Source organism: Pteropus medius, unplaced genomic scaffold, assembly GCF_902729225.1.
Source record: "Pteropus medius unplaced genomic scaffold, Ma_sr-lr_union100, whole genome shotgun sequence".
In the NCBI taxonomy this organism is placed as follows: domain Eukaryota; kingdom Metazoa; phylum Chordata; class Mammalia; order Chiroptera; family Pteropodidae; genus Pteropus; species Pteropus medius.
In genome coordinates this window covers 9176068-9204000 of record NW_024342471.1, presented here as the reverse complement: position 1 = coordinate 9204000, position 27933 = coordinate 9176068, and the positions used below count along the sequence as shown (strand labels likewise).

Sequence of the window (27933 nt, the reverse complement as noted above, 5' to 3'; positions counted from 1 at the left end):
GTACAAGGTGGAGGCCCCCTCCTACACCTGCCTCTCCCTTCCTCAAAACACCTGTCTGTTCAAGCTTCCACTCTTCCCTCCCAGGGCCCTTGACAATCCTTACCAGTTCCTTCTTCAGGACCTGCCAGGAATGAGATACCATATATCTCCTCATGGTTCCCAAGCTAGCAAATGTCACAACAAGCTCCTTTGCTTTTCAATGGTAGGACCACGTATCTTTCCCCAGAATCTTTCCCCAGTTATATGGAAATGAATAGCTTCCCTCGGTGGCAAGGTCAATGTTCCTCTCTACTCTTTGTACCCAACAGCTAAGAGAATTTCATCCTTATGTCACAATTAAGGATTCTAGAAGGAAGAGAGGAACCAGAATCTGAGAATCTAATATTTACTGAACACTCATAGGCATTATCTTAGTTAATCCTCAAAACTACCGCAAGGTGAGGGACCTCACACGCACTCCATACATGAAGAGACTAAAACTCAAAGTGGCTCAATGACTGTCAGAGCCATGGGGCCATCTTAAAAAAAGCAGGCGGCTCCAAGGCTGGGGCTGGGGGCATCCAACACCTCAGCCTGGGGACCACTCTGAGAACTTGGAGACCCTGGAATGTAGGTGTAGGCCACTGTCCTGTAAATCTTGTTAAATCAGTAAATCAGGGACACTAAGCAAATCAGAAGTCCTGAACCAAATGGGGTGCCAAATGTTGAAAGGAACTTCGTGACTGGAACTCAATGACTCTGAAGTTCTTTCAAAAGTCAAGAAGAATACAGGGTCTAAAGTATCTTTTCCTACTAAAGATGTCAATTTGATGATCTCAATTTGCTGTATAAGAAGCATCAGCGAAAAACTATGACTCCAAGTACCGCCAGATTTGCCATTCTAATCTAGCCATTCCAATCTAGCTAGGCCTATCTGCCAACTCTTCCCCAAATGACCACCAAATGGAAGGGAACTGAACACAATGAAGACTGCCGGACAGCTGGGAACAAAGACCCAGGCTCTGAATTACTAAATTAAATTACTAAATTAATTACTCTTGAGATGAGATCCTAACCACTTACAGAAGCAAGCAGAGATAGAGCTGGGGTTTTTCCTCCCTTACCTGAAGAAAAGATGCAAAGGACTCAGAGAGAGAGGAAGAGAAATTTTCAGAAATAGAGACAGAGACAGAGACAGAGAGAGAAGAGGGAAGCAGTGTGGAGTTTTTGCCTCCTTTACCAGAGACCTGGTCTTGAGGAAGGAAACACAAGAAGATCCTCTACAAAAGTTGGAGGTTTCTGAGATAAACTACTGGGCATGGGGAAGGCAAGAGAAATGGTGGCAGGTGACTATGGACTGGGGGTGGGGGGATGGGTGTCCCATCAGTCCTCTGAGTTGCCTGAGGATCCAAATGACATGGAGAGGATCCAGACTATCAAGGGGCAACAAGGATGCCAGTAAGTAGAACCAAGAACCTGATGAGACCCCGAAAGCAGACACTTTCAATCTCACTTCCTGCCAGCTGTGGTTGTGTAACTGCCCTGGGAATTAGATCAGTGTTGGGGAGGTAGAGGCAGGAAGTTTGGGGAGCTCTGAACTGGTCTAAGGTAAATCAATAGCCTGAAATTATATCCCCTCAAAATTACTGGATTGGATCTCCATTTACCTGAAGACATGTAAATTAAGTTGTCTGCCAGGAGATAGGCTGGGGACTCAAAGTCAGATATTAAAGTCGGTTCTAGAAATTAAGGAAGTGGCATTTCCGTTCTAGTTCCTACTCTTCTAACTGAATTATTACAGAGTGAATTTCAGAAAGAGCACTGGTCCTACTCTTGTGTGATCGTAGGTAAATCACTTAACCACGTGGGACCTCATTTTCCTCCTTATAAAATGGAGTTAAGAGTCAATTCCACAAATGAGGTCTTTTTAAGATAAGATCTTTTATTGTTTTGCTAATTATAAAAGTTATGTAACAAAAATTTATAGAGCTCCAACTACATACAAAGCACGAAAAGGTGAATAAGACACGGTCTCTGCTCACAAGTTCACAACACAATGGGGAGGAAAAATGCTTCTGCCACCATAAAAGAAATTCTCACTATAATAAGTTATAAACATATATGAAGAAAAGGTAGAGATTGCTCAGGGAGCATGAGACAGGGCTGGAAAGTGAGATGCCCATAAAGTGTGACAGAAAGTGACCTTGGGCTGGCAAAAGCCATGTACTAGCTACCCATGGGCCAAACTGACCTGGCAGACTGCTTTATTTGACCTGCATGTTTTGGTTAAAACTTGCTTATCTTTAGTTGGGGAATGGGCTCTCCAATTTACCAAGTCCTCACCTCACAAAACAGTGTTACCTGTCAAGCATGTTATTTGCAACCCTCAGTATGGAATCTATATGACCCCTTTTGGGTCTAAAATCCTTTGACTATAATCAGTGGTTGCAAAATGGTGATCTACAGGCCATATTTAACCTGCTGGTATGTTTTTTAAAAAATGTGAATTAGCTGTCAACATTTAAATACTGAGATTTTATGGATAATTTTCTAAGAAAACATAATTTACCAAAGTAATCCCAATAGAAGCCATCTAAATAGACTAGTTTTCATAGAAGAAATAGAGAAAATTATTTAAAAAAAAAAAAAGAAAAGAAAAAGCTCTTTCACCACCACCACCACCACCACCCAAAATGAAAAAATTACCAGGCCCTGAAGTTTTAACAGGCAACTCCAGATAATCTAGATGTTTCTTAAACTGACCCAGAGCATAAATAGAAGGAAAATACCAAATTCTCTTTATGAAGTAAGAATACTGACACTTAAAAATCTGATAAAGATTGCATAAAAAGAGAAAGCTAGAGATTCATCTCATTTATAAATATTGTTTTTAAGATTATAAATAAAATATAAGCAAACGGAATTCAGTAGCACATTCAAAAATAACATAGTATCCCAGGAATGCAAAAATGATTAACAGAGAATCCATAAATACGATCTGTTATACTAGCAGAAAAATGATCTGATCTTCATACATTAAAAAAATATTTTTGACAAAGGCACATGAATCAACATGTCACTTTTGTGGGCTCCAGTGTGCTGGGACCTTAGTAAGATTGCACAGAGCATGCCTTAGAGCTGTCCCATTGGCTGGGGGCTGCTCCTGGATGCATTCACTCGCCAGCTTTTCTGGGCTCAGCAATACAGTGGTCAGAGAAAGCTCAGAGTAGCAGGCCATCACGTAGGCCTGTTCAGAAATGTCATGTGCTGAGAAGACTCAGAGGGTTAAAGCCAACAGAAAATGCCTGGGGCTGCAGGTCTCAGGGAAAGCTGAGTCTGGAGTTCTCCAAAGAAGGCCATGCACCTTGAAGGCAGAACCAATAGCACCTTCTGTACCACATGGGGGTCACGATGACAGGGCTGGCTCTGGGAGCTTTCCTGGTGCCACTGGCACCAAGGAGAAGCAGGGCATGTGGGCTAACCAAGGAAACACACAGACAGGCTGTTTTTTGCAGCCTTGAAGCACCCAAGTACCATCTTCCAGAAAGAGAAAGTGCAAAACCAATTCACTCACACAAAACCCTTGTCATAAGGAGTTTCACTATGAACCTAAGAGATTTCCTGCCAGCCTGGAATGCTACGCTAGTCCTTTCTCCATACACAACTCCAACAAATAGCTGGTCCAGGAAGAACTCACTTCGTTTAAAGGGGAGTTACAGTAAAAAATAAATAGCACCAGACCTATATAAATAGATTGCTTCAAAAGTAGGAGAGGGAGGCAGGGAATAAGAAAAACAAATGGCAGATGAAAGGCACACACCAGAAGGAAATTAACATGAAACAGATGATAATCATGAACAACAAAGAACTCAGAGGGCTGGGTGAATTTTAAAACATGAGATCAAAACAAAGATGCCATAGTTCAAAGAAGAGATGATTGAGACAACAGGAAGAGATGGCACTGGGAAGTGTTTTTTAAAAAACCATCTCAGAAGTGAAAGTCATTTTTAAAAACATCAAAAAGGGAGCTAGGAATACAGAGGATAAGATTGCAAAAAAGCAAGGAGTTGGAAATGAACGAACAATATAGCTAACAAGTATGGAGATAGAGAGATGGGAGGTAACATACGTACATGGGTTTCTTTAACTTTTGTAGCTGTAAATCTTTTTTTTCCTGGTTTTATTGGGATATAATTGTATTGGTTTAAGGTATACAACATAATGACTTGATATACGTATATACTGTGAAATGATTGCCACAATAAGTTTAGTTAACATCTATCGCCTTGGTTACAATTTTTTTCTTGTGATGAGAACTTTTAAGAACTGTAAATCTTTTTTTCTTGTAATAATTGCATCTATTTCCATTTTTGATGAAAACTAGTTTGTTCTTAGCTCAAGGCACATATTTATAAACAACGGGCATTATAAGTATTGGAAGAACAAATGGTATCTTTGAAGCCATAAGAACTACAAATCTTAAGACCCCTTTTAAACCTAATAGACCAAGAAATGGATGTATAAGCATATTTAAATATATAAAGGGAACTAACAATAACAAGGCTGGAAAGAAAAGGATTAAAAAAGTAAAACAATTACTCTTGGACTTTTGAATTTTGTACTAGGTATCTATCGCCTATTCAAAATGAATGAATTGATTTTTAAGTAATAAAACAAGATCAGTGTAGTGCAATATGGAACACAGAGCTACTGGTAGAGTGCCACGTAAAAACAGGTTCATGGAAAACTGGGAACTTGCAGGATTGCAACTGAAGAGACTTCAGCGAAAGAAGGGAAAGGCAAATGGATTATTAAGTATTTCCGCTTCTGAATTTACATCGGTTTATCAGGAAAGAGAATTACTAATAACTGAGTTAATTACAAACATAGTCTAACTAGATTAAGTACCCTAGACCTGTTATCTGCAGCTCATCAAAACATCAAAAGACAAAACAGATCTTCAGCCCAAGATCAAACACATTTGATAAAATATGTTATCCAAAAGAAGAAAAGAGACCAGATCAAGCTTCTTAGACTACATATAAAATTGTAAAATGCAGAAAATGGAACATCCTGGAGGCTTTTTATCCAAACTACCTCATTAGCAGAACCTGCTTCCTCTTCACCATGAGCTGGCCTCCTGGAATGATGTATGTACTGTGTGATGTATGTAAATGAAATTATAGGATAACGAAATATGTTGAAAACCTGAATTTCTTGTCCACTGGTAACTTAAAGTTTCCTATTTAATATTTCACATTAAAAAAATAAGGCAACATAACAAGGGTTGGCGAGGATGTGGAAAAATTGGGACCCCTTTGCTTTGCTGGTGGGAATGTAAAACAGTGGAGCTGCTGTGGAAAACAGTATGTGGTTCATCAAAAAGGTAAACAGAGAATTATCATATAATCCAGCAATTCCAAGTCTGGGTATACACCCAAAAGAATTGACAGCAGAGACCCAAAGAGATATCTGCAAACCAGTGTTCACAGCAGCATTATTCACAGTAGCAGAAAGGTAGAAACAGCCCAAATGTCCATCAGTAAATGAATAAACAAAATGTGGTATTACATACAATGACTATGTAATACCATATATATTAGTCAGCCTGATACACAATACATGAATAAACTTGAAGACATTATGCTAAGTGAAATAAGCCAGAAATCAAAGGGCAATTATTGCATGATTCCACTTAATGAGGGACCTAGAAGAGTCAAATTCAAAGAGACAGAAAGTAGAACAGCAGTTACCCGAGACTAGGGGTGGGGGCGGAATGGCGAGTTATTTAAAGAATATAGCGTTTCGGTTTGGGAAAATGAAAAACGTCTGGAGATGGATGGTGATGGTGTTGGTACAACGATGTAAACATACTTAATGCCACTGAACTATATATACTTAGAAATGATTAAAATGGTAAATTTTTATGTTATGTACATTTTACCACAATTTTTAAAAACTGCATCAGGATAAGTAAAACACAAAACAAAACTCGAGAACTCTCAACAAAAGACAAAAAATTTCAAATGTGTAAAAGATTTGAACAAATATTTTACCAAAAAAAGTTAAAAGATGAAAAGATGCTCAACATCATTAGTTAGCTATTAGGAAAATTCAAATTAAAAGCACAATGAGCTATCACTAAACCCCAATTTGAATCGATTTTTGCAATCCAACAATATCAAGAGCTGGTGAGAATGCACAGCAACTAAAACCTTCATTCATTGCTGGGCCCTGGATCTACCCTGACTATACTTATCCTCTCTGAACTTTAGTTTGTATATCTGTGAAGTAAAGGGGCTGTTCCAAGGCTCTAAGAATCAAACACACCTCTATGAACAGAAAGCTGGCAATATCTAGCAAAAAATTGAATTTGGTCGTTTCCCTACTGGGAATATGGCTTAAGGAAGTCCAGGTCTTCCTTACTATCCAAACTCTTGCTTTTTGAACTCAGAAACCAAATAGATTTTATAGCAACAGGCACTTGTAATCCAAAAGAAAGAAAGTACTTTAAATACTAGGTGATTATTATTTTTTTAATAGTGAAAAATCAGCAACAATCCAAGTATTCAGCAAGAAAGAAGTACTCTTTACAGTGTATACAGAGTGAGTCTCCTAAAACACAAGCTGAACACATCCCTCCCCTGCTTTAAGTCCTTCCGTAGTTCCCTATTATCTCTAGGTCAAACTTGGGTTTGAATCCCAATCCTGCTACCCGTTAGCTAAACCTAGACAAGTTAATCACTCACTCTAGACTTGAATTTCTCATCTGTAAGTAGTGTCACATACATACAGAGGTTCAAAATGGCTAATAATGATAATAGCAATGTCTGTGACTTTTCACTACCACACACTAGAACTTCCAGTGTTACCCCTTTGTAACTATTACCATTTAAAAAAATTAATAGTGTATACTCTGTATCAGACCTGGTACCAGTTCCTTTACTTATATCTCCTCATTGAGTCTTCAGAGCCATTCAGTGTGGTAGTTATTATTCCCAGGTTCACAAAGAGTGTATGACTTCGTGTCTTGACTTATTCTGTAAAATTCAGGAAAATAGAATACATATAAATATATATTTTAAACTTAACCTGGGTTCAGGAATATCTGGAAATTACCTTAAATTGTATGCAGAAGTATGTAAGTGGATTACTTATATACTTCTTTCGTTGTTGTTTTTTCCAGATTCTGGGGGTTTATTGACCCATAAAGAGTTCAGAATAACTGAATCCGATTTTTGGATTTAATCTCTAAGGCCCCTTCCATGCTAACATTCCACAATTCCAATAGATCTAATAGATCTCCAAGATCTCTCCTTCCATCTCTATATTCTATGATTCCAACAGAGAGAGAAAAAAATGTCCTCTCAGGAAAGGTAATGAACTCTTGTGGTACTTGGAATCACAGAATGTCTCCAGTCCATTTCTTCCATGATTTGAAGTACCACAAGAATTCATTCCCTGTCTAAGAGGACAAGAATTCAATTTTTCACCATGGAATTCTAGTCTCTTTATGATTTAACTTCCAACTGACCTTCCAACTTCAGCTCTCATCCCTTCCCCACGCCCCACCCACTCCCCTGTCCAGCTTGCGGTTGGCCAGCTCATCCATTTCTTCAATAGAATCTGGAAATCCAGATTGCAAGTGAAATCTCTCAATTTTTACATGGCAGTAGCTAAAAAACATTAAAGACCCATTGCGATGACTTTCAAGGTTTCCAGACTCTGGAAGAGAGCACATCCTATGGGGGAAGCAAATTTTATATCAGGGCCACTGGTATATTGATGGCTGTTAAACAGGTCTACTCATTCCACACAGAACTCAAAGGGACTGCAGGAGCCATACAAAACTTTTCATATGGGACCCCTGTCTGTCTCTGGGCCTTAATTTCCCTGTCCAACAGAATATATCACTTACTGAAGAGCTGTCAGAGGTACCTGCTTGTACCTGCATCATCTCACTGAATTCTCATAATTTCTCTGAGGTAAATTCTGTTACATCCACATTTTACAGATAAGAAAACTAGCTCAGAGATAGCAAACAATTTACCTAATGAAGACGATAGCAAACATTCTTTCCAAGGGCTTTACTGATCTAATTCTCTCAACAACTCTGGTCTAAGGCAAATAATCCCTGCAATGGGGAGTTTACCAACACGCTAGCACAGGGCTATTCCATAGAAAAATATTAACCGTATATGTAATTTAAAACTTTCTAGTAGCCACATTTAAAAACTAAAATAACACGTGAGATTAATTTTAATAATATATTTTATTTGACCCAAAATATGCAAAACATCATTCAAAATGTAATCAATAAAAAAAATTATTGAGCTATTTTGCATTACTTTTTCGTACTAAATCTCGTGTGTATTTTAGATTATGGCACATCTCAATCCCAAATATCTACCTTTTAAGGGTTCAGTAAGCACATGTGGCTAGTGGCCACCAAAAGGAGCAACGCATTTAGTGTATTTACTAATCCTGACGTTAAACGCCAAACCCACGAGCCGCCTGTCCCTTGTTTTCAGAGGACACGCAAGAAATAATAATGGCAAAGAGTTCGTGAGCATTTTCTTTCTGTAATAAGAAGGGCAAGTTTCACTGCTTGTTGAGGATTTTACACACAGGTTATATTTTGTCTTATTCTCAATAAGGCGGGAATGCCCTCTCCTTTTGACGGCGCAAGAAAAGTTTCTCGAGTGCCCACTCTCAAGTGCCCGACTGCCGCTCCGCTGTACCACGCCCGCCACCTGCCGGGCGCCAGCCCCCACCAGCCTGCGGCTCACCAACATCCTAACGTGGATCAAGCAGGTGCGCGCGCAAGGTTACATACGCATCGGTCACCTACCTGCAAGCTGAAGCGATCACTGCGGGTAAGAACCACTTTGGGTTCTGGCTCCTCCTCCTCCGACTCCCACTCTGACTCCGACTCCGGCTCGAACTCGTGCACCGTGACGCCACCATCCCAAAGATATCTCACGCTTACATTAAACCGGGACAGCGTGCTCGCAGTCTCCTCCTCACGCGACTTGAGAACGCGAGGGGGCGCCACTTCCTCGAGCTGGGACTCGGCTTCCGGGCGTTCGTGCGCCGACCTCATCATAGAGCTGCCTGCGAAGACTTCCGCTTCCGTCGGCTCCAGGCGCTTTGCTGGTGCAGGTGAGCTGTGTGCTCTCTCGGTCCGCCCCTCATCCGCCTCTGTTCGGGTGGTGCGCGCTCTGCCATTTACCTGGAAACGTATCCCTCCTCACCCCGCCCCTACGCAGACGCAGTGCTGAGGCCGCAGGACAAAGAGTGACGCCCAGAGCCGGAGTCATGGTGGCGACCGAGCCGGTATTAGCGGCTCCTAGGAGCCCCGCGCCGCCACAGGACAAAGAAGAAGCTGGACCGAGCTCAGACCGGGAGCGTAACTCTGCGGGCTCTTCATCGACTCCTGAGGCTCCACCGCCTGTCCCCGAACCCTCCAGCCAAAACGCCGCGGTCCCTAAAGCGGTCTCTCCACCTCCCGCGGCGGCCTCCGCGGCCCTGGAGCTCGCTCTCGGGCCTTCATCCGTGGGCCCCGCCCCAGGCTCTGGCGGCTCCCGGCCCGGCCCAGAGACGTTCCGCCAGCGTTTCCGACAGTTCCGCTACCAGGACGCGGCGGGCCCACGGGAGGCGTTCCGGCAGCTGCGGGAGCTCTCCCGCCAGTGGCTGCGACCCGACATCCGTACCAAGGAGCAGATCGTGGAGATGCTGGTGCAAGAGCAGCTGCTTGCCATCCTGCCGGAGGCGGCGCGGGCCCGACGGCTTCGCCGCCGCACGGATGTGCGCATCACCGGCTGAGCGGCGAAGCTGCGGGTGGCCTGGTCCGGGCGCTCCCTGGACTGGAGCGATGATCGGGGCCGGGGACCTGAGCCTGGCTCCCCACTCCGCATTAATGAATAATGAGTTCTGGCACATCCTGTAGTCTGGTGTGTCCCTTTCATTCGTTCTTTACTGGGTTTATTTTTCCAAGCGTATTTCCAACCTCTTTTCTGGCTAGTTGCGAAACCAACTTGGGCCCATGAGAATAAAACCTTCGTTTTCTAATCACTTGGCCTTCGTTGGCTTTCATTGGATCATTATGTGTTGATTAGGCCTGGGTCTTCAATACATCTGGGAAATCTGTTTTCCTCGCGCGCTCCCAAAGACCCCACTTGGGTGTCCTTTATTAGGAGTCTGTGATGAGGGTTCTATATTTGCCCCTCTCTCACTAGAACTTGAGCTTGTTTTTGTACCTCAAAGAAAAATTGGTACGTCTTGCCTTTTAGGTGGTTGTAGGATCGTGCAGGGAAATAGCTGGCTCCATACCAACGCTGCCACCAACTTATTCCATGCGCCGGCCCTTTGGGCACAGGCTTCCCCAAAGGCCCAAACTTTAGAGCTATTTTAATAAGGTTCCGGGAAAGTCCTTAAAGATAGGCTAGTTCTTGTTTGTGAGCTCTGGTTTAAACCTCCAGACTCGCCTTCCTTACCAAATCTTAGGCCTCTAGAAGTACTTAAGCAGAGCTGGTGTGAACTAATGGATTTTTTATATTGCTGGAGCTACACATTTTTATTTCTCCAACTGCCTACATTTTTTTTTTTTAATAAGCATAATTGTTTAGAAAGAAGAAGGAATTTGGCAATAGGGAAGCACTGCCATAAAATCTAGAACCTACTCTGTTCTTTCAGTCTTCCGCCGTAGGCAGTTTGGATTAGTCTCAGAAGGGTCCTATCTGTAGTGGGTGCCATCTTAATAATAATAAGGAAAGCCAAACCGGCCTTCCCCAGCACTGCTTTCAATAGTCAATATAATAAGCCTGCAGCTGACACTACAAAGCGTGAGCCAGACTGGGTTAGAGGCTAGTGTGGGGCATTTTACTTTTGCATATTAAAGACAGACAAATGAATTCAAAAGTATTTTGCATACTTTCTTGGGATTTAGGATCTTGAGCTTGCATCCATCTGCCTCCTTGCAGAAGATAAATATTTAGAATGTAAAAATGTTTAGACTTCTTTAAAAGATGTTTATAGAAAAGCAATGCACATTAATAGAGAACTTAATAGCATAACATTAGCAACAAAAACCTGTTTTATTTTTTCCAAATACATATACAGAAGTTTGCATGTTTTGCAAATATTGCTTCAAAGCAACATTTCTATATACAGCGCCTTCTGTTCTAATAGCGCGTAAACATAGATATGTATCCACAGTGCAATGTTGGCTCATCAAGGGTCCACCTTGCATATACTCATGACTTAAGCAAAATGATTAGTCAAACCAGAACTGTTTTTGTCAAGGCAATTTTTTTTTAAGGTGAATAGTTTTTCTCAAAAGAAAACTTAGGTAGTGTACGTGCTTCTAAATGGTAACAGTAACATTTGCAAATAACAATTTCCAGTGCTCCAACTTGGGGTTAATTCAACTTGACCCAGCAATGAGGATGGAGCCCCTCAACATGGCTTTAAATTAGGGAAGCACACTGAGGTTATCAGAAATTGGAGCTATCCCTGCTTCCCTAAGGACAAAAGTCACAATGAGTGAAAGGAGATTATTTCTTCACAAAACAAACAATAAACCCAATAATGGGCAAAATTAGAGTAATTCACTTTCTGCTTCCATCTTTGAAAAAGACATGAGATCGACTACCTTAAAGCTACAGCTTCCCCGGATGTGACGCTCAAACTTATTTTTAGGGGAAAAAATCAGTAATGAGTCATCATACCTTAAAGCTGTGGCAACAAAAAAACCATTCTGTTTCTTCCCTTTTCAGACATCACACAATTCTTATAATGAGGCTGTCTGATAAATTATGCAAAACAGATACCATGCATACTCCTTGAGTGTTTCTTCCCAGACCAGAAACACTGTTAGCAATGGGAAAGAGCCTCTTGTAGAAGAATTGTGTCAGCTTTTCCATAGATGTCATAGCTACGTGTATTCCTTCTGATGGATACGCTACAGCAGGTAAACTTGTCCTAAATTCGTTTTATAATCACATGGTGAACAAAGCACTAGACAGCATTCCCTGAAATAGACCTTGGTACAGAGGCCTTCACGACCACAATGACCTATGCCTTAAAAACCTAACCATTCCACAGATTGCTGGAGATACTGTCATTGCTATTGAGATATTGGCTACTTCACGTTTACATAGTAAATATTTGCAGCATAAAACATTACAGATTCATAAACCCATAATTAACTTGTGAGTGTTAATGGACAACTGTGCTTTTTTGCCTTTAGTGATAAGAAAAGTAAATGGTGAACGGGTCACTCCTCAAAGCATGGAACATTTTCTTTAACTTTGCCTAGTAAAGAAAAACACCAATATAGCAATTACACGTGGAACCGTAACCTATGAGAGTAACAAATATTGTCTCTAAAGGTACAAACTGTACCTGGACCTTAAGCAGCATAATCACCTTGATCTCACAAAATAATACAAAGAGGAAATGTAAAGTGTTAAAGTATATTAAAACCATTCTGAAAATGCCACTACTGAACATACACCCTTCAGAGAAGGAGGAAAGCGGCACGTGTAGAATCTTAAGTTTGTTTACAATATAAAATAAGGTAATTCCCCAAACCACATTCTTTGTAACAAATCTTTACAGTGAAAGAGTTCAAAATTTGGGGAAATATTTTTTGGACATGAAATAGACCTGGGAAGCTATCAATATTAAGAAGTGGGTAGAAAACGACGTCCTTTGGATTCCAGACCTCACCCGCTTCAGGTTCGCATTCCTCCTAGATTCTTACTACAGTGAGATTCTAGTTCCTCCACAGGCTGTATGGGCTCTGCTACAAAAGACACAACCCGGCCAACTCTGGGATGAAAGCATACAAAACCTGTCCCAGTACCATGAAGTCATGCAAGAGATGTGAGAAAAGTGAAGAGTCCTAAAGAGAAGGCAGGCCAGCCAAGGCCTCTGCTCCTTACCAACCTTCACAGAATGGTGAAATCACGACATTCCCAAGAAGCTGGAAAAATGAAAATGACGCCTGCTACCTAAATCCATGCCAGGCAGAAACCAAAGGCTTGGCATGTGCCCCAACCTGACAGAAAAGTCAATTAAATAAGCTGCAAGTCGAATTTACAACTGTTTCCAACGAAACTTTTTGGCTCTCATTCCATTTATCATCGGTGGCACGATTTCAAGTGAAGTTTGTGCAAAAAGACTCACTCCATCCAACGATGTGCACAGAAGAAGGGAATCCCAAGAGTCTATTTGCTACCCTCTTGGTAGCTTCGAGATCAGAGTGCTCTGCCCTCCAGCAACCAAAACGGCCTCTTTGTCCAATGTCCATCACACCCCCTGCCCAGATCCCTGAAGTCAGTCGGTGTCACGTGCATTCAGCATGCTAGGTTTGTTTATTTAAATACGCAAAGTTCCTCCTGCATGCGCCCCAGGATTTTGCCCCCATTAGTTCTGGGTGCCCAGTTTCATGTTGAGCAGCAGAGCGCGATCTGCTGCACCTTGCCCAGGTCCGTCAGCAGCTGCTTGATGCAATGCTTGAGCTGCGGAAGCCTGGCCAGTGGCTCCGGGGGCTCCAGTTCCCCGGTGTAGTCTAGCCAGCTCTCCAACACTGTAGGAAGAAGAGAGACAACCCTGTGAGTTTCCAACACTTGATTTGTAAAACTGTCATCAAAAATTTCAGCACCATATCCCATCTGACCACCCAATGGGAGGCAGGAAGAAAGGCAACAATGACTCATCACCCTCTCTACAAAGTATTACTCCTAGGACAAAGCTCAAATGCATTAGAGCAGCACAATCCAAAAGAACTTTCTGTGACAATGGAAATGGTCTGTCTGTATTGTCTAATACAGGAGCCACTAGCTGTATGTGGCTACCAAGCACTTAAAACAGTGGCTAGTGCAAATGAGGAACTGAATTTAAACTGTATTCAATTTTAATTGAACAGCCACACATAGCTAGTGACTACTGTATTAGTGCGGCTCTAGAGTCTAGAAAGGCTTTCTCAGTGTTACTGCCCAATCTTTATAAGGGTTTCCTATGCTAGAAATCAGAGAGCCTGGTATTTTAGGCTCCTGTTAAGAAAAATGAGAATCTAAAGGAACTCGAAAAGGTCTATTTTTTTCACCATAAATTCTGATTTGCTATCATTGGTAGCACAGAATATTCTGATTTTAGTTTCTCTTTAAATATTTGGTGTAAGATGTCCAGGTACTAACACATTTGATTATAATTGGTTCAATATCTAAAAAGCTGTCATGCTTCTGAGAGCAGGGATTTCTCTAGAGGATGTTTGTTCTTACCCAGGCCACTCCCTGAAGCTCTGGCATTTGAGGAGAGGCCATCCTGGAACTCTGCATCTCTGACAAAAGCCGGCCCCTCCAGGTAGGCCCTGTGCTTGCCCCAGCCTGCCTGTAGCTTTTTAAATCCACGCTCCAACCTATACTGAGCACCTTCTGGACCCTGGAGCCAGAGGTACGGAAAGAGGAAGACCCACCCCATGCCTGTTCCTCAAGCAGCTTGCAGTCTCACACACAATCCTCTCCCCTCCTCAGACCCAGCCCTCCACAATCTTTCCTACCTTTCTAAACCCTTTGTTTCCTGCAAGTTACTTCTCAGAGAAGCCTTCCCCAACTCTACACTCTGGTCCCTGTGTTATGGGTGCTGTGCTATCACATGTTCTCCTCCTTTAGAGCACTAACCATAGTTTGTAACCATACATAATGGGATGATTTAATTAATATCTGTCTTTACCATGAGATCAGCCTCCACGAAGGCAGAGGCCGAGTCTGCCTTGCTCACCATTATATCCCTAACACTCAGCTGTGCCTGGAACATAGCAGGCATTCAACCAAGGCAGTGAGAGAATGCAGGAATAGCCTGGCGGAATGCCCCGACTGCTCGGGCTCCACAGAGCTCACCATCCTCCCTCTATCAGATTTCTTGCTGGTATTTGAGGGTTCCAAGGAGGAGGAACCTTCCCTCCTCCTGATCCCAACAAGTATCTGAAAATAAGAAAAATAACACTGCCTTCTCAGACTTGAACTTGAAAACCAAGAGTAAAGAATCAATGTCATATGAGAGTGATTAGTGACCTGAGCAAGGAAAACTCCACAGTCACCAGTTCCAATACACTGATTAAGTCTTAAAAAAAAAAAAAAAAAAAAAACTAGAAAGAGACAGGGCACTGCTCAGCAAAAGGGCACAAGAATAAACAAAGAAAAGACCCAAAGTCAATGCCAGAAGAGCCCATCTGGGTGACTCTAAAGAAGACACAGTCAAGGCTGGCTGGGCTGCTTCCAACAGAGAGAGAGAATGTCAGCCAATCTATCCCTGGCGAGATGCTCCTACAATTGCTGAGAGGCCCCTCTCTTAAGGTCGCCATGACTACCACAGATGTGGTTCCAGAATGTCACCAAAGACATTTCCCAAAACTGTGGTGACCCAAGAGGCATGCATAGGGAGAAAGAGCGCCAGCGTGCAAACTAGAAGAGTCTGAGCGTGGTTCAGAGCACTGTTTGGAGTCTCTAAGCTGGAAACCTTTTCTAGTTTATAGGGCTGAAGACCAGACCCAGAACTGTGGGAACCAACAGCATCTCCTCTGGACCCCAGCATTCAGCAGGCCAGCCTTTTCTCCATGTCATATGCTGGACCCCTACCCTCAGTTTCTCTTTTAAGGAAGCTCAACAGCTTTTCAGCAGTAAAATGACAGCAAGCAAGGCAGAAGGTTTCATTTCAAATGTGCTCTATAAAGTAATATATTTTCTTAAAATAGTATTTTTAATGCTAAAAGATTCAGTATTTTCATGGTCATTAAATACCTTTTGTCTTTTAGTTTTATAATACTGTTCATACAACTACATAAATTATTAAATAATGGTTAATATTAAAACAATGACATTTTAAAATATGTATCAGTCAATATAACAGCTTACTAGGCTTTTTAAAAAACAATATTGTACCCAAATTCCTATATAAACTTTGCTTATCTTGATGGTATTTAGATGAACCGAAGAGTTCACTCTCTACTGTAGTAGAAGTAAAAGGGGATTCTAATGAATTAATTAAACACAATGCAAAAGTCTGTTTAACTAAAAACCTTTAAACTTTATAACTGATTTTCATGCTTGGTACCTCTCAAGGCCTGGAGTATGAGAACATGAACAGAGTATGTGGCCCCAAATCAGCAGGACACAGAAGGGGTCCTCTGGGAGGCCACAGAGGGGAAGCCCGGGTTTATGATCCTTGCCACACTGGGTGAGCCCAGGCCTGGGGCAGCTCAAGCAGGGCAGGAAGAGTAAGGCAGTGAATAAGCAGCTAGGCTCCGACTTCTCCCCTAAGGGCAGAAGGTTCCTTTGGCCACAACGAAATGTAAATCTTGTTTCCATGGTGCTAAGCCTCCTCTTAGGGACCCAGAGCCACTCCTACTGCCATTCTCTCAAAACCTACAATTTTCAGTCTGGCATTTGATCCTTTTAGCAATCTAATACGGTTTTCACAGACAGTGGCATCAGTTACAATTCTAAGGAGACCAAGCAAACCTTTTAGAAGTAAAAGAGAAACACTCACACTTCCAGAAATGCCCTCACAAGAGACCCTAGATTAGCCCTCTATTCCCACTGCCTCAGCCTCAGGTTTGCCTCAGGGGCAGGACACACGCATGACGGCATGTAGGTCTGTCTCTCTTTCTCTTTCTGTCCTCCAACAGAGCAATCCCTTTTCCAGTACAAGCAGTCTTCATATCATCCACTCTGAGTCACCCCCTCTCCAGCAGAAAATTCTCTCCTCAAGGCTCTGCTTCAGTCCCAGCAGTTCCAGGAGGCCTCCCTGTTATTGCTTCCCTCACAGTTCTCCCCTGGCATGGCCAAGGCCATTCACAAGTCCTGGCCAAACCTTGTGACCCTAGTTTGTGTAGCAAATGGCATTTTTCTAAATTTGTTCATGTTCAGTATGTTATATCCTCAATAAAAGTAATTAACAGCTTGACTGCACTCAGAGTCCTCAAACAGAACATTTCTTAATCAGTCTCCATTTTAAGGATGAAAACAAATAATTAGGAAATAAGAGAATAATCAAGAAGGAATTTTGTCTTCAAAAACCAAACTGGCAACTTCCTGGGGATCAAAAGAAACTGAACATGAACTACATCATCACGCGTTCTGTCCTCCAAGCCCATCTGTTACCACTGATATCTGGGAGAAGTACCCAGGGGCTACGCAGATGACTCAGTCGAGTTCTTACATCCCTACTGATAAAGAGAAGAAGGCTTCATTTTAGATTTTATCAAAGGCTGAAATAAAAGGTGTTATTTTTTTTTTTTCAGATTAATCCTCGGATATCCTAAAAACTCAATTAAGAACTTGGTTAGTAAAGATTTGCTCAGCTTGCACACTGCCTGCAGAGATCAGCTGCTCTTCTGCACACTCTCCTTTGCAGAAGTGAGGCAGGACCCCTGACATTACGCAGACCTTAGAAGTGCCCGATAAATACTCCAAGTAAGGCCTGCCCATCTTCAGGGGAGAATGGAAGTGCGTGAGACGGAAAAGAAGAAAAGACAAGAATACGGCTGTCCCTGGAGAACTAGATTCGGGGGGTTCAGAAAGCATCTCATCCTGGTGGGCTCACAGTGCCTGCCAACAGGCAGAGAGCCAGGGAGGGAGCCCTACCATCCAGCTCCTTCTCAATGGAGTCCATTCGATGCGTGACTTCATCCTGAAGCGATTCCACGTGGGTCAGCAGGTTAAACTGCCACTGGTGCTGGGAGCTCAGTAGCCCCTCTCCACCTCTGTCCAGCAGCTTCCGAGCAGGTGCTTCCTCTGGTAGGACTTTTTTGGAGACATAGTCCCTCACCTGGGGATGCAATAACATTTAAGTCACTTAATAGAAACAGCTCCCATCTCCTTCTCCAACCAGCCAGTGTTTGCAACTATCTGAAAAACCAGTTGCAATTTGTACATTCCAAATCTCTGCCTCGCTTTCCTCCATCTCTCCCATTTCCTCCGTCTCTCTTGTGCACTGGGCAGAAGCGTCCCTGCTATACCAACTGCAACCACCTGAGGGCAGCACAGACGTCTGGCTCAGAAGACCCCACAGCTGCTTTCCAGTAACTGGCCCGATGCCTGCGGCCTGAAATAGGCCACGGAATGGCTTCCAGAGCCCTGAGTCCAGAGTAGACCAGGGCAAGTACAGATAAACATTCGTATATGGAAGTCAGACAAATTAGTTTTAAGTTCTAGCTCTGTGTCTTGTTGACTATGTGAACCTCTCTGAGCCTGTTCCCTCATAGGAAAGATGGAAATAGTAAAATCTACTTTAAAGGTTTGTGATGATGAAATGGGGTAAGGTTTACAAAATACAGTTGCCAGCCTATAGCCAACCTGCCATCAATGAAAGAAATTTTTAACTCTGGCTGCCTTGTTTAGGCCCACTATTTTCTAAATTTTTATTATATGCCAGATGCTGCTAGGAAATATGCCTAGGAGGACAAACCTTTTCTGGGGTTTGTGATCTCAACCTTTCATTTGTTCATTTGAAATGAAATAGATTCTAGCTAATATTTTAGAACTTACTGTGTACAAAGCCATGTGCTGCGAGCTTTTCACAGATACACTGCACAATAACTAAAATGGCACTGTCATTTGGGTGAGGGGACATATCTAAGGAGGTAAAGTGACCCACTCAGAATCACACAGTAAATGTCTGAGTTGAGACTTGAAATTGGGTCTCTCTGCAAAGACTGTCCTTACCAGCCTTGCCCAGTACTGTTTAGATACTGGCAAGGGCACAGGCTGAATGAGGTACGATGCCCACCCACCCTTGAGGGGCTTATAATCTAGAATGCTCTTAGCAATATACGGCATCGTATCTAATGATGGTGATACCAACCCACAGAATAAAGTCTGTGAAAGTAAGAACAAGGATAGAGAAGCTCTCAAAATCACACAGCCTGACACCTGAGAACATGGCTGAACAAGACCAGTGAATAGTTAAAAATGACAACTTTGGCAAGAGGTGACACAGCAGGCTCCAGAAGAGAATGACTTGAGAGACAGACAGAGAGAGACAGAGAGAGACAGAGAGAGACAGAGAGAGACAGAGAGAGACAGAGACAGACAAACTGAGACTCTTGGGAAAACTTGAGAAAACTGGTAAATCTGCAAATATTTTGATAAAACAGACTATTCTTATGTCAGGTCTGGGAAGTTAAAAGTCAAAGTAAAGCTATCACAGAATTACATTGAAAAACTTATGCCTAACACAACACTTGACATCTTTTGTTCATGCTAAGAATTAACACCTAGGTGCAATTATAATGTAAGTTGCATTACAGGAAAACCTCATTTTCTTAACTTAGTTCCATTCATCAAGTCCCATGCAACCCTTTTCTCCTTGCTACTTCCCACCTGCCCACCCCTACCCCTACTGACTATGCCATTTCGTAGGTGCTTCCCAGAAGCAAGATCTTTAGTTTAAATGGGCTCTCCTGATTTTGCACCCATTTTAACAGACCACAAACACCCATGATAAGCAAATTTAAATACAGTTTTACAATAAATACAATTTTATAATAATCATCTTCCATAGAACATTTAACCCTAGGAGGAGGACTTACAAGCACTGAACAAGCACAAGTGAGCCACATACCTTTGGGGAGCTGGGTTTGGGGTCACTGTCGCCCCTGCTCCTGTCTTGGTCTAGAGGCCAGCCCAGGCGCGGGGAGAGGGAATCATCACCATTCTCGTGGAGGGAGTTGACTGCGTCATCAAGGGCAGAGCCCCGGGTCTCCACCACCAGCTTCTGCTCCACAGCAGGGTAATAGGTGCGGGGCTTCTGGTAGCAGTGCTCGCTGGTGATGTAGGACTCCTCCACAGATCGGGGCAGGGGCTTCTCCACCGCCCCATTCAAAGTTCTATAGCTTGGGGCTTCCTCCTTGCTCTTGGCCTCAGCAACATGGATGTGTTTGGAATGAGATTTCTCGTCCCCTGAGTGCTGTTTCCAAGGCTGACACCACAGCTGCAGATCAGGATGCTCCTTGCTCCTGTGGGGAGGGCAAACACAGAAAGGGCTCTGGAGTAACTGGAACCACTTCAGGGGCTTTCAGTTCCCAACACTCTCCCCATAGGAAGAAGAGCTCCCACCTGGGCCATGTGATCACAACTCACTCTTTGCCAAGCAAAGAGAGAATAAAAATTCAGAGTCTCTGAGACCAGCCCCAGGCAGGCTCCCACTGTGCACACCTGCAGTGAGTGGGACTGGACCTACAGTCAGAAGGCCTGACTGCATTTCAACTCAGCTACTACTGATTAGCAGTGCAATTGGGATGAGTCACTCAGCCAGCCTTGTTCTTGATTCCTCCTCTGTAAAACTGGGCTAACCATGTGTCTGCCATCGACCACTGAGTTTAATAAAGATTAAGTGAATTAATTTGAATAGAAGTACATTGTTGGCAGTAAAATATTCTTCAAATATGACTAAAAATAACCATAATTTATTAATAAACAAGTCACGATAACCCTGGCATGCAATGATACTCAATTACAATAATGCAATGATGATCCAAAGAGGGGAGAAAAATAAAATCAAAAGTCATCTATCTATAGGCCATTAATAATAAAATTTTTAAAAATTCTTCTAAAATCTACTCTCACCAAAGAGAAAAGTTTACTAAAGAACAAGGATTCTGATCTTTTGAGCCATAAACTCTTCTGAGAATCTGTTCAAAGCACTGCCTAACATGTATATGCACATAAAACTGTATATGACTTCAGAGTTTCCCAGATTCATTCACTGTTTGAGTTTTAACCCAATCGAGGGTCACTAAATTAATTTATTGAATCAATTGTAAAAAAGGGAAAATAGAATATAGAACAGAAAATATCAAAGTCAGAGTAGGTGTTTTGTGAAATTTTAGTTTCAGTTTTAAACATGTGAGTGATAGAAAATGTATTTCTTACTCTGGGATATATATATACATATATATATTTAAGTTTTAACCCATTTCCCATTTAGAAAAAAAAGTGCAGCTCACTGCCAGTGTTAATTTTACATAAACATGCTCTCTGAGGCTGAAGCAAATCTGGTTTTCAATGTGAAAATAAAGCATAAAAACTGTTCTTGAAGTTATTTCTAAACAGAATCTGTCTCTAATCCTAACGTAACAGAAATGTATATGATCAGTATTTAATAATTCTCTTTCGTGTGGTAAATTTCAAAGCACGGAACAACACGAAGTGGAACATCTAGGATTTGACATTTTCAGCGACAGAGAATAACTGTATTTTGTAAATGGAAATACCACTACTAAAAACAGAATGTTATAAATAGAATGATGTCATTTGTTTCCAAAGATTATCAATATACTAAAGTGATACGAAAATAATAATATTGCCACATAATAATGAGCTATTTTGTGGCAAACTTGGGGGTAAGGTTAGGACTATAATCTGCGAGTTATCTCGGGGTAAATGCTGCAGCCACAAGCACTGCCGGCGAGTATTCTCAGGGCAAATGGGAAACAGGTTAAAGCTACTATTGTAGATAAACTTCACCTTTTAACTCTTCTTTACCACCTGGAGCTTCCAAACCTTTGATCACTAAAAGAAAGAAAGTAAAGAAGAGAGAGAAAGATGGTGGAGATGCGGGAGAAAGAAAAACTGGGCTTCTTGGCTAAGGTCCATCTGCTACCAGCAGTTCCCAGCTGGGAGGGCAGTGTCCTCCAGGGAGTGCTGGGAAACAAGTGGGAAGACAGACAGGTGCTACCCACATTTGGTTCGCAGGTGTGTAGAAACGTGTGGGGGCCTTTCAGATTGTCACAATGATGAGGGCTACTACTGGCATTTAGTCCATAGAATCCAGGAATGCTAAACATCCTGTAATGTTCAGGACAATCTCACACAGAGAATTATCCCATGGGATAACTGTCAACAGTACTTTCCCAGCCCCAGGTGAGAAACACTGAAACCAGATAAGCAGGAAACCACAAGCTTAATTCACCAGCAACTCCCACACATGGGTACCCCCAATGCACACTTTACTGAAGCCTTCTTGCAAAAGTGGAATAGGTCATAAATAGGAAGGCATGGAGTGACCTTACAGAACCTACAATTCTCCACCCAAGGTGGCTACAACTATCCACCGACTATCAGCTCTCTCACTCCAGCAGTCCCCAGTACCAATACAACTCCTATCCACTGGGGAAGGAGAGGAAACAATCGGCATCATGGCAGCCTGGGCCCCTGGGCCAGTTCTTACAGGGTATCACAACCTATACCAGGAACCCCAGGCCCCAGACACACCTCTGAAATCATAACTGCATCAGGGGAAATGGGAGTCATTGTTAACTTTCAGGTCCACTGTAAGTCTGAAATCTTTTAATGTAAAACATATATATACACACACACACACACACACACACACACACCTACCCCCCCCCCCAGTATAGACCTCCTCTTGCATAAGAATCACAAAAGTGTTTGATCCCTCCTTCCTATAAGTTTCATTCTCCCAGATAAGATCTGAAGCCCCAACTACTACTTTTCCACACAAGGACAACCCTGGTCTTTCCTTGTAAGCCCTGCCAATCATGAAGAAGGTATGCACAGCCATGCATGCTACTTTTTAAATAACAACAGATGTTCTGAAGTTATTCCTAGTTTTATTGTTTGCCTTTGAAAATAAATCGGCCAGGCCATTTAGGAACAATATTTGAGAATGAAGACCCAGAGACTATGACAGCAGAGACCACCTATGTGTACACAAACATACTGGGACCACCTCCCCTCTCCCAGGATCTTTCTTCCATAAAAAATGACTAAAAAGATCCCCCCAGACCCTCTTCTGAATTGCTCAGAGAAGTCACATTTAATTCTTCCAGTACAAAATCACTGCTATAAAGATGAAGGATCTCAATGGGGATCGTTGACAGTGAGAAGAAAGAGAACACCAGCTGACTGAATCCTCAAATGAAAAGATATATAGCAAAGTTCACAATCAAAAGCAAAACCTGAGCTTTTTCTTAGGCCCTCACATGGACCACCTTCCACCTACCAGTTAATTTCTGGCATCTCATTAATTCATTTGGTTAAAATGCAGTAAAGTTTTCCAATTTTATAAAATGCAAGAAAATAGCTAGTTTCTGACATCATATCCAGAGCTGTCACTTCATTCAGTTTACCTCAACAGATACTGTCACAATAATGGCTAATTTCCCCCCAGCAACTACCTTCCCGTTCTCTTACACCCACCTCCACCCTCACTACTGAGTTTCAGCAGAGCACATGGCCGCCTGCAGTTAGGTGTGTCCAGGAAACCACTTGCTCCCCGTTCTTCTCCTTTCCCCCTCCTGGGGGTTGGAGCAGAGTGGAGGTACAGATGAGACTGCTTCAACCATGCAGATGATGATAATCCCAATGGAATGCCAGAGCATTAAGACAGAAGGAACCCAAGGTGCCAAGTCCCTAGATGGAATCCTGGAGAAAAGTTACCTACCTGGCCTGGACTCCTGCTTACCCCTGAACCATGTTATGTGAGAAAGAAAATTCTATTTTGTTTTAGCCTCTATTTTTAGGGTCTTTGCTATAACAGCTTAACTTCTACCCAAGCCAATATATACCCTTGCTGAATGTGCCCTGCTCAACCACTCTTTGTCATGCCAGCACTTTATGGCAGGCCTCTGTATGCTAGATTGTAAGAGAAAAAAGACCCTCATTCTGCCATCTCAGGGCTTTGACCCTCTGCTTGACGACAAGAGGCCTCCAGGGCTAGTCAGCGCAAAGAAAACCTTGTCAGAGAGTGTCCTGTCACATCTGATTCACTCGGGGAACTAGTTTGTCATTGTTGGTGACTTAAGTAAAATGGCACCCTATGGGCAGGCTCATGGGAGAACTTACAAAGAGATTTTTACAGAAGAGAAGCTGTCCCCACCATAGACTATGCTAATACCAAAAGAAAACTCATGGAACCGCTGAGAGGCAGTTAGAAAGGTTAGGGACAAGTACTTGCCAGGAGCCAGGACTGGCTCTACCCCTGGAAACCGTGGGAGAGTGGCTGCCCCACTCAAGGTCCAGTTACCCGATACGGTAAAGTAGGGATAGGTTATAAAAGGCAACAGTCCCTAAATAAAAGGTGCATGTCTTTCTCAGAGCTTACCTGAACTTGGGTCACCTGACATATAGAATGCAACCACAGAAGAGAACTCACACTCACTTTACTCTAAACTCTGGCCACTAAAAGCCGGAAGTCCAGCTCCAAAAGGCCTAAAACTTTTCTGTTATGAGCAAACCGTCAAGAGACATGTTTAGTGAGCAACCCCTATTCTAGAGAGCAGGCTTGCCGACACCTCTTCCAATAGTTTTCAGTTTTACTTTGCTTACCAATCAAGAATGCTTAGGATAAACAGATAAACAGAATGTGGTATTACATACAATGGAATATTATTCAGCCTTAAAAAGAAATTCAATACAGGCAACAAAATACATGAACCTTGAGGACATTATGCCAAGTGAAATGAGCCAGTCATAAAAAGAAATACTGTAGGGTTCCATTTATATGAAGTACCAAAAATAGTCAAATTCATAGAGACAGAAAGTAGAAGGGTGGTTGCCAGGGACTGGGGAGAGGGGAAATGGAGAAAAGTTGTTTAACGGGTACAAAGTTTCAGTTTTACAAGATGAAGAGTTCTGGGGACTGGTTGCACAACAAAGTTTATGAACCTAACACTACTAAACTGTACACTTAAAAACGGTTAAGATGGTCATTTTTGTATGATCTATATCTTACCACAATTTTAAGAACAAAAACAAAAAACTCATAACTGTATACTAAAACAAAAAACAAACTCAACTATAAATACATACACTGTATCTTAATTATAGTGGTGGCTGCAAGGGTGTATACATATGTCAAAACTCAATGAACACTTAAAATGGGTGAAGTTAATTTATGCAAATATAACAAATACAACAAAGAATTTTTAGTAAAGGTCTCGTTTAGTAAAGTTATCATTGATTCTGAGGTGTTCCAATTTCTTAAATTTATCCCCACTCCACCCCTAGACCATGCCAATCAGACGTTTCCCCCAAAGCTACGGTGCCACACTTACTGCAAGATGCTCATCTTCAGCTGCAGGCCATGAAGAACCTCAATCACTCTCTGCACGTCACCGAGAAGTTGGTGGGTGGCCACAATCTTCTTGGCATTCTGTTGAGAGTAGTTCTCTTCTAAAAATGCCAGACCATGCATATGTCCCCTGGTCAACCATTCCTTGTCATACCAGTACTTGAAACCAGGCCTCTGACCTAAAACAGTGACAATGCGAGAGTTAATACTCGACCTAAAAGAAACCTAGGCCATTTCATCATTGTACAGTTATCACACAAACTATTGGAAGGATGGACTGGTGTGTTCATTTTATTCATTTATTCACCCAACATACATTTACTTGGCATCTGCTATATGTGAGGCTTCCTACTAGGTGTTGGGGATAAAGTTGTAAGGAATGTAAATTTCCTGATCCCTGGAAATGGCCAGAGGTATGGTAGGAACCTGGATACCTCCTTCAATTTAAATCGCATCATCCTCTCTCCTACATAAGACCTGCAAAGATGCCCTCCCACACACAGAAGGCCAAAGCCCTAACTCTAGCCTAATAAGACCTGCAGGACCCAGCTCCTTTCTGCCATCTTGGCCCCACCCTTACATCGGCCTTCTTTCAGTTGCTGGAACACATCAAGCTTTTTCTGGTCGTAGGGTCTCTGCTCTAGCACCCCCTCTGTCTGGAACACTATTCCCCAAGGCCTTTGTAGGACTGGCTCCTTACCATCTCTCCTCAGAGACGCCTTTTGTCATCTCCCAAAGTAAGAGAGCCTCTTCAGTGCTTCCTAGTCGTTCCCTATCTGCTCACTTTGGCCCCCTCACAGCATTTATCCCTATCTAACAAGTTCTTATTTATTTGACTTATTTTGACATCGGTTTCTGGCCCCAACTCCACTAAGAGCCAGAAGAGTAGAAACCATCTTGTTCATAGTGCCTGGCAAAAGGCATCTCAAATGGATATCTCAAATGGAAAAAAGCCCCACGTTCCCCTCCAGCTGTCACCTACCACCAAACTAAATAATGATCAGGCCCTCTCCCTTCTCTGGACCTCTGTTTCCCATCTGTTACAACAACAGATGAACTGGACAGCTTCAGTGGTCTTGTTCATTACAGGGACACTTGAGAAGGGCTGAAAACACATGTGACTTGGCAGTGTTTCCTGCTCCAAAATCCCAGAGAACAGCTTTCAACCAAACTGTTGTTCACCTCCCAATACCTAAAAACCCTGAAATAACCCTATCAAGGTCTTGGGCTCTTTCTGGCTTTACCAAGACATGAGGTGGGGATGTACCTTGATTTTGTCAAAAATATCTTTAGGTAACCTTTAAAGAATAAATCTGTTAGGTTAAACTTCTGGCCCAAGACACTGCAGTGTCAAACACAATCTATAAATGTGACAGACATTGAGTGTTCAATTCGAGGAGGAATCTATTCACAGTCTTGGCAATTACAGTTATAAAAGTTCAGAAAGTGTGCTGGACTTAATGAAGATTGTGTGTGTGATTTCTAAAAAGGGGAAAGTGGAGGGAAAGAATGAAGAACAATAAAGTAGACAAAAGAGATTTTTAAACAGTACCCGAATGAGCCCCTGGGATATGTGTGGAATCTCAGAGGCAGCTGCTGCAGGAGTGGCCTGAGCAGCAGGATTCAGAGCAGCACTCCCTGTTTTACAAGACAAAGGTCAGAGACACTAATTCTCATCTTCTGTCATGTCGCGGCTAGACTTGTATTTGCTCACTTGTCAAATATTGGGGCTGAATTAAGTGGTCTCTGAGATACTGCCTATCAATAATACTCTATGATTCATAGACTAATCTTCTGACCATATTCTCTCCTTGAGATAAAGGGGAAAACAGGCATATTCCTTTCTGCCTATGGACTAATTTAGCACAAGGAGACAGTGTCACAACAGAGGTTATCATGCCTGAGGGGACCAACCTGCTGGAAAATGAACTATGGTAGCCAATCCTTCCCTACACAACCAGCAAAACCAAGAGATTTGGCTCCACAAGCCAGTTCCAATTCTAATTTGCTTCATGAGATTAGGAAAGTCACTCATATCCCTGAGCATCGATTTCTTTCTCATAAGCAAAAATGGGAATAGGAGTTCCTATCAGGCCCCTCATAGGACTAAAAGGAACAACAGAAGCAGAGACTCTCAAGCACTATCTAGCTGTAAGGGGATCATGGGACTAGAGCTGAGGGGAGACCCTACAGGTGGTAAAGGGAGAAGATGTCACCACCCTACTGATAGCAAGACAAGAACCACAGATATATAATCCATCCCTGAGGCTACTGGAAAGGGGCACCCCAGAGCCACAGGCCAGCTCTGTGGCCATGGAACAATGAAACTAAGGGATCCTGCTAAGGAATTAATTCATTGTTCTGGGTGACAGGCTCTTGGAAACCACACTTTTCCTCCTTCCCTCTAGGGCATATCTCCCTTCCTGGTGGCAATGAAGCAATGGAGGACAAATGCCACCAGAGGGAGCAGAGGCACATTTCTAACCTTCCAACAGTCCTGAAAAGCCAAGGACAGAGCTCACATCTTCATGAACTCTCAAGAAAAGGAAAAGGTGCTGCTCTGGCAGCCCATATTCTAAAACGGGAACAATACAAAGAAGATTAGCACAGCCCCTACACAAGGATGACAAGCAAATCTGTAGAGCGTTCCATAGTTTTTATAGGGTTTCGGTCATACGAGAAGAAAAAGTTCTAGAGATCTGCTGTCTACCACTGTGCTCAGTTTATAAACAATACTGTACTATACACTTAAAAATCTGTTAAGAGGATAGATCTTATATTACATGATTTATACTACAATTTAAAAAAATCCTAGCTCAAGGCCAGGCCTTCTACTAGATGAACCTCTTCAAA

At 42.5% G+C, this 27933-nt stretch overlaps 3 protein-coding genes and 1 non-coding gene across 20 annotated transcripts in view; 2 read left to right on the top strand and 2 right to left on the bottom strand.

Moving 5' to 3' along the window:
* Window positions 1–9117, bottom strand: part of CNBD2 (cyclic nucleotide binding domain containing 2) — a 53855-nt gene extending 44738 nt beyond the window's left edge. For 4 of the 14 annotated variants that reach the window (XM_039864233.1, XM_039864235.1, XM_039864234.1 and 1 more), the window contains exon 1: window positions 8969–9117. In XM_039864233.1, coding sequence (XP_039720167.1) covers window positions 8969–9085 — 117 coding nt within the window. In that variant the 5' untranslated portion in view covers window positions 9086–9117. Of the gene's footprint in view, window positions 1–103; window positions 811–6906; window positions 7020–8768 lie in introns of those variants that run through there. The other 10 variants (XM_039864238.1, XM_039864246.1, XM_039864237.1 and 7 more) reach the window with 7 other exon arrangements.
* Window positions 9008–10053, top strand: SCAND1 (SCAN domain containing 1). The gene is made up of 2 exons (XM_039864248.1): window positions 9008–9141; window positions 9249–10053. The coding sequence occupies exon 2, from the start codon at window positions 9298–9300 to the stop codon at window positions 9802–9804; it is 507 nt and encodes a 168-aa protein (XP_039720182.1). The 5' UTR covers window positions 9008–9141; window positions 9249–9297; the 3' UTR covers window positions 9805–10053.
* Window positions 10054–11049: 996 nt separating this feature from the next.
* PHF20 (PHD finger protein 20) overlaps window positions 11050–27933 on the bottom strand; it is a 104718-nt gene continuing 87834 nt past the window's right edge. For 3 of the 4 annotated variants that reach the window (XM_039864229.1, XM_039864231.1, XM_039864232.1), the window contains 4 exons: window positions 25064–25259; window positions 19609–20002; window positions 17631–17814; window positions 11052–13573 (listed from right to left, as the gene is read on the bottom strand). In XM_039864229.1, the coding sequence (XP_039720163.1) occupies window positions 13431–13573; window positions 17631–17814; window positions 19609–20002; window positions 25064–25259 (917 nt within the window). In that variant the 3' untranslated portion in view covers window positions 11052–13430. Of the gene's footprint in view, window positions 13574–17630; window positions 17815–19608; window positions 20003–25063; window positions 25260–27933 lie in introns of all 4 variants that reach the window. The other variant, XM_039864230.1, reaches the window with a different exon arrangement.
* LOC120604248 (U6 spliceosomal RNA) lies at window positions 27633–27738 on the top strand. Its single transcript, XR_005653281.1, has one exon. It is a non-coding gene; the product is annotated as a U6 spliceosomal RNA (small nuclear RNA).

Bases quoted from the DNA above. Each gene is read 5' to 3' on its own strand.
- SCAND1 (XM_039864248.1), top strand. From the start codon at position 9,298: ATGGTGGCGACCGAGCCGGTATTAGCGGCTCCTAGGAGCCCCGCGCCG.